Below are 3,175 nucleotides of genomic sequence, written 5' to 3'. Positions count from 1 at the left end.
TAAAATTCTGCGTTGAATAATATACCAAATTAGTTTGGCCATAAAAGAGTCTATTTCAATTCTTTCTCCATGCATGAATCGTGAATAATCAATAAATATAAAAAAAATCAAATAATCAAATCAAATAAATCAAATATAAACCAAATATCAAATAAATCAAATAAAAAAATAATGTATCAAATTGTGATGGATTGACAAGTCAGCAAAATTAAATGCCAAATGAATATGGTAACATCATAACATTGATTAGTCTCTTTTACCCTTGGAATGAGAAAAGTTATATCATTTAATCAGAAGGTTAGACTTAGAATTTTCAAGTACATTAATTTTAATAGATTGATAATAGATAATAGATGAGTTGGACTGGCAAGTGTGGGTTCGTTGTATTTTATTTTTTTCACTAAGCAATTTGGATTTATTAATGCTTATTGGGAAGTAAAATTTGGAGCCCAAATACTTTAACCAATAACTAGTAGGAAACCCGTGCTATCGCACGGGTCTGGTCGGGATCATATTACATGAATCAGTCTATCACTTGTAATGTTCCCTTATATAAATTAACGACATATATTTAGCCAAAGTGTTTTCCAAGTTTTAGTAAATATTCATAAATGTTAAACACATGATACACAACGGTAAAACAATGAAAAAGCTATTAATACATTCAATTTTTTATGTCTTCAAATAAAAACAATAAACATATTTGCAGGTATAAATATCAGATGCTATCTTCTTGTATGATTGCAACCAGCCAACAACATGCATCGTATACCTACATTATAAAATGTATAAAACAATATATGATTAAGAATAAAATTTAAGGCATATAAATATTGTGTGTTTCATATACAGTTACAAAGATGGAAAAGAAGAATAAGCTTACCATCTAACAAAGTGATTGGAAAACCTCCTTGTATACAACATTTGTGGTAGTGGAGCACGGAACATTCTCTTTGTCGTGTATTAAGATTTTAAGACCACTTTTTGTAGTAACTCTTGAGATTGCAACATAAAGTTGTCCATGACTAAACACGGGAGAAGGCAAATACAAACCAACACTATCAAGAGACTGGCCTTGAGACTTATTAATTGTCATTGCGTAAGAGACAATAATTGGAAATTGTCTCCTAATTAACTTAAATGGCCACGGTGACTCTGAAGGTGGCATAGACATTCGAGGAATGTAAAAAAGGTTACCTATGTTCTTGCCAGAAATAATTTTTGCCTCAATGACATGATTAGCCAATCTTGTGACAATCAATCTTGTTCCATTACACAATCCATCTGATTGGTCCAAATTTCTCATAAGCATAATGGGAGTACCAACTTTCAATTTGATTCTATGATTTGGTAAACCTGATGTTCTTAATTTGCTAAGAAATTCTGGAGTTAGCACTTCATAAGCTTCGGTATAACTCGTATCAGTTCTATCAATTGAATCGTAACTAAGATACTCTTTCTCTTCACCTAAAAAAAATCAACAGAAAGATACGAACATTAGTAAATTCAAAATCATAGGCTGCATATTCTTTTTCCCATGCACCAAAAAAAGAATAAATAATTATTACCTGGTATAAGGTCCAATACATAATGATTGATCTTATCCACAACTTCAATGGTTGAGGCAAGAATTGCTTTTCCTTGTAGATATGCAACATCTTGGAATACATTAACCAAATTGGGATATGTATTTTCAACAATAGCTTTGATAGGATCTTCATAATTTGTAATCAATAAATCTTGAGGAATCTCTATGTCCACCAATCCATCATTTGGTTCAGATATCTTACCATCACCGACATTTAAAATCCATTTTGAGAACTCCGCTAATTCCTTAGAACTTGTATTATCACTTCCCTGCTGAAGTCTCATGTTTTTTGTCAGTGTTAGAACCTGGCAATAGTCCCAGATATAAGAGGAGCATATGGATGCATGAACAATATCAGAATGCCCTGCTCTCGGAACAACTGGAAGAATCTATCTGAAGTCTCCTCCAAAAACAACAACTTTGCCGCCGAAGATTTTATTCCCAAGCTATCACACGGGGCCGTTTGGGTTTAATATTATGTGGATAAGATATGTCTTATGAATGTATTCCGTATATATTTAAACAATACACATATTAATTGGATGAATATCTGTAATAAATTTAAACATGTAGTATGTTAAATAAGATACAACAATAAAATATATATACAAATATATTGTTTAAAATTATAAGTTTAACGTGTATGATCAATTTGGTCATTAAAAACAATGCATATAAGAATAATAGTAATTGTTAAATAAATAAAAAAGACCTTTTAATTATTGAAAAAAAAGTTATGGGATATAAGCAATAGATTACAAAGTTATTTTATAACACCTATGTATTTTCTATAGATTACAAAGTTATCATATATGGATTTGGTATTTCAAAACAATGCATATAACAATAATAATATAAAGGGGTGGTAATATAAGTTCAATATATGGCTTTGTTATGATAAACTATTAACAATTATAAGATATTTATAATCATAAGATGTTTGTAATAAATAAATTGATAGATAGGGGTGGTAGTTATTTTTTAAATAAAATAGGAAACATATAAGAAATCCTTGTTACTAAAAATTTAGTTAAAGATAACATTTATTTTTAAAAAAACATAATTTAGAAATAAAATTTTGATACAATCAATTAACTATTGTTGATATACTTTGAATAACATATCAATAAAATAATAAAAAGATTATATTACATTATTTAATTAATAGTCATAAGTCAATATTTTATATAGTTAGTCAATTAATAAATTCAATTAAACATTAACAAAAAATGGTGGGAGATTATATTAATATATTAATACAAACTAAGTTTGAAGTGTTATTTAAATACTGTTTGTATATTTTTTAAACATGGTTGAATATATTTAGGAGATCTCAACAGTTGCACGTTTACCTGATATGTCACTGGTTTTGGAAAAGTGGTGTCAATTAATAACCAATGCAATTATGAAGACGAAGCTGAACGGGTTCCAAGGAACAAATACATCATGTTTGCAGAAGTTGTATCACTGGGATAAGTGTTGTAGCTCACAGATATATACTCCACAGTGCTTTTCGATAGACAGTAGCGACAACATCCAAACTTGGCCATCTGAAAATGTCACGCTTATCCCAAATAGCCAAAGCAT

The 3,175-nt window shown here is 29.1% G+C and overlaps 1 protein-coding gene across 1 annotated transcript; it reads right to left on the bottom strand.

The window, feature by feature from the left end:
- Window positions 1-718: 718 nt before the first annotated feature.
- LOC131597756 (uncharacterized) lies at window positions 719-1,872 on the bottom strand. Its single transcript, XM_058870432.1, has 3 exons — window positions 1,569-1,872; window positions 908-1,467; window positions 719-772 (listed from the first exon to the last, which is right to left on the bottom strand). The coding sequence occupies exons 1-3, from the start codon at window positions 1,870-1,872 to the stop codon at window positions 719-721; spliced, it is 918 nt and encodes a 305-aa protein (XP_058726415.1).
- Between the last annotated feature and the right edge of the window lie 1,303 nt (window positions 1,873-3,175).

Source organism: Vicia villosa, linkage group LG4 (genome assembly GCF_029867415.1).
Source record: "Vicia villosa cultivar HV-30 ecotype Madison, WI linkage group LG4, Vvil1.0, whole genome shotgun sequence".
Lineage (NCBI taxonomy): Eukaryota > Viridiplantae > Streptophyta > Magnoliopsida > Fabales > Fabaceae > Vicia > Vicia villosa.
Note: the sequence above shows the minus strand (reverse complement) of the source record. Positions and strands in the feature narration are given on the sequence as shown.

Coding starts and splice junctions, on each gene's coding strand:
- LOC131597756 (XM_058870432.1), bottom strand. CDS start 1,872: ATGAGACTTCAGCAGGGAAGTGATAATACAAGTTCTAAGGAATTAGCG. Junction 1,468..1,568: donor TGTATTGGACCTTATACCAG/GTAATAATTATT, acceptor GATTTTTTTTAG/GTGAAGAGAAAGAGTATCTT. Junction 773..907: donor CAAATGTTGTATACAAGGAG/GTTTTCCAATCA, acceptor TTTATAATGTAG/GTATACGATGCATGTTGTTG.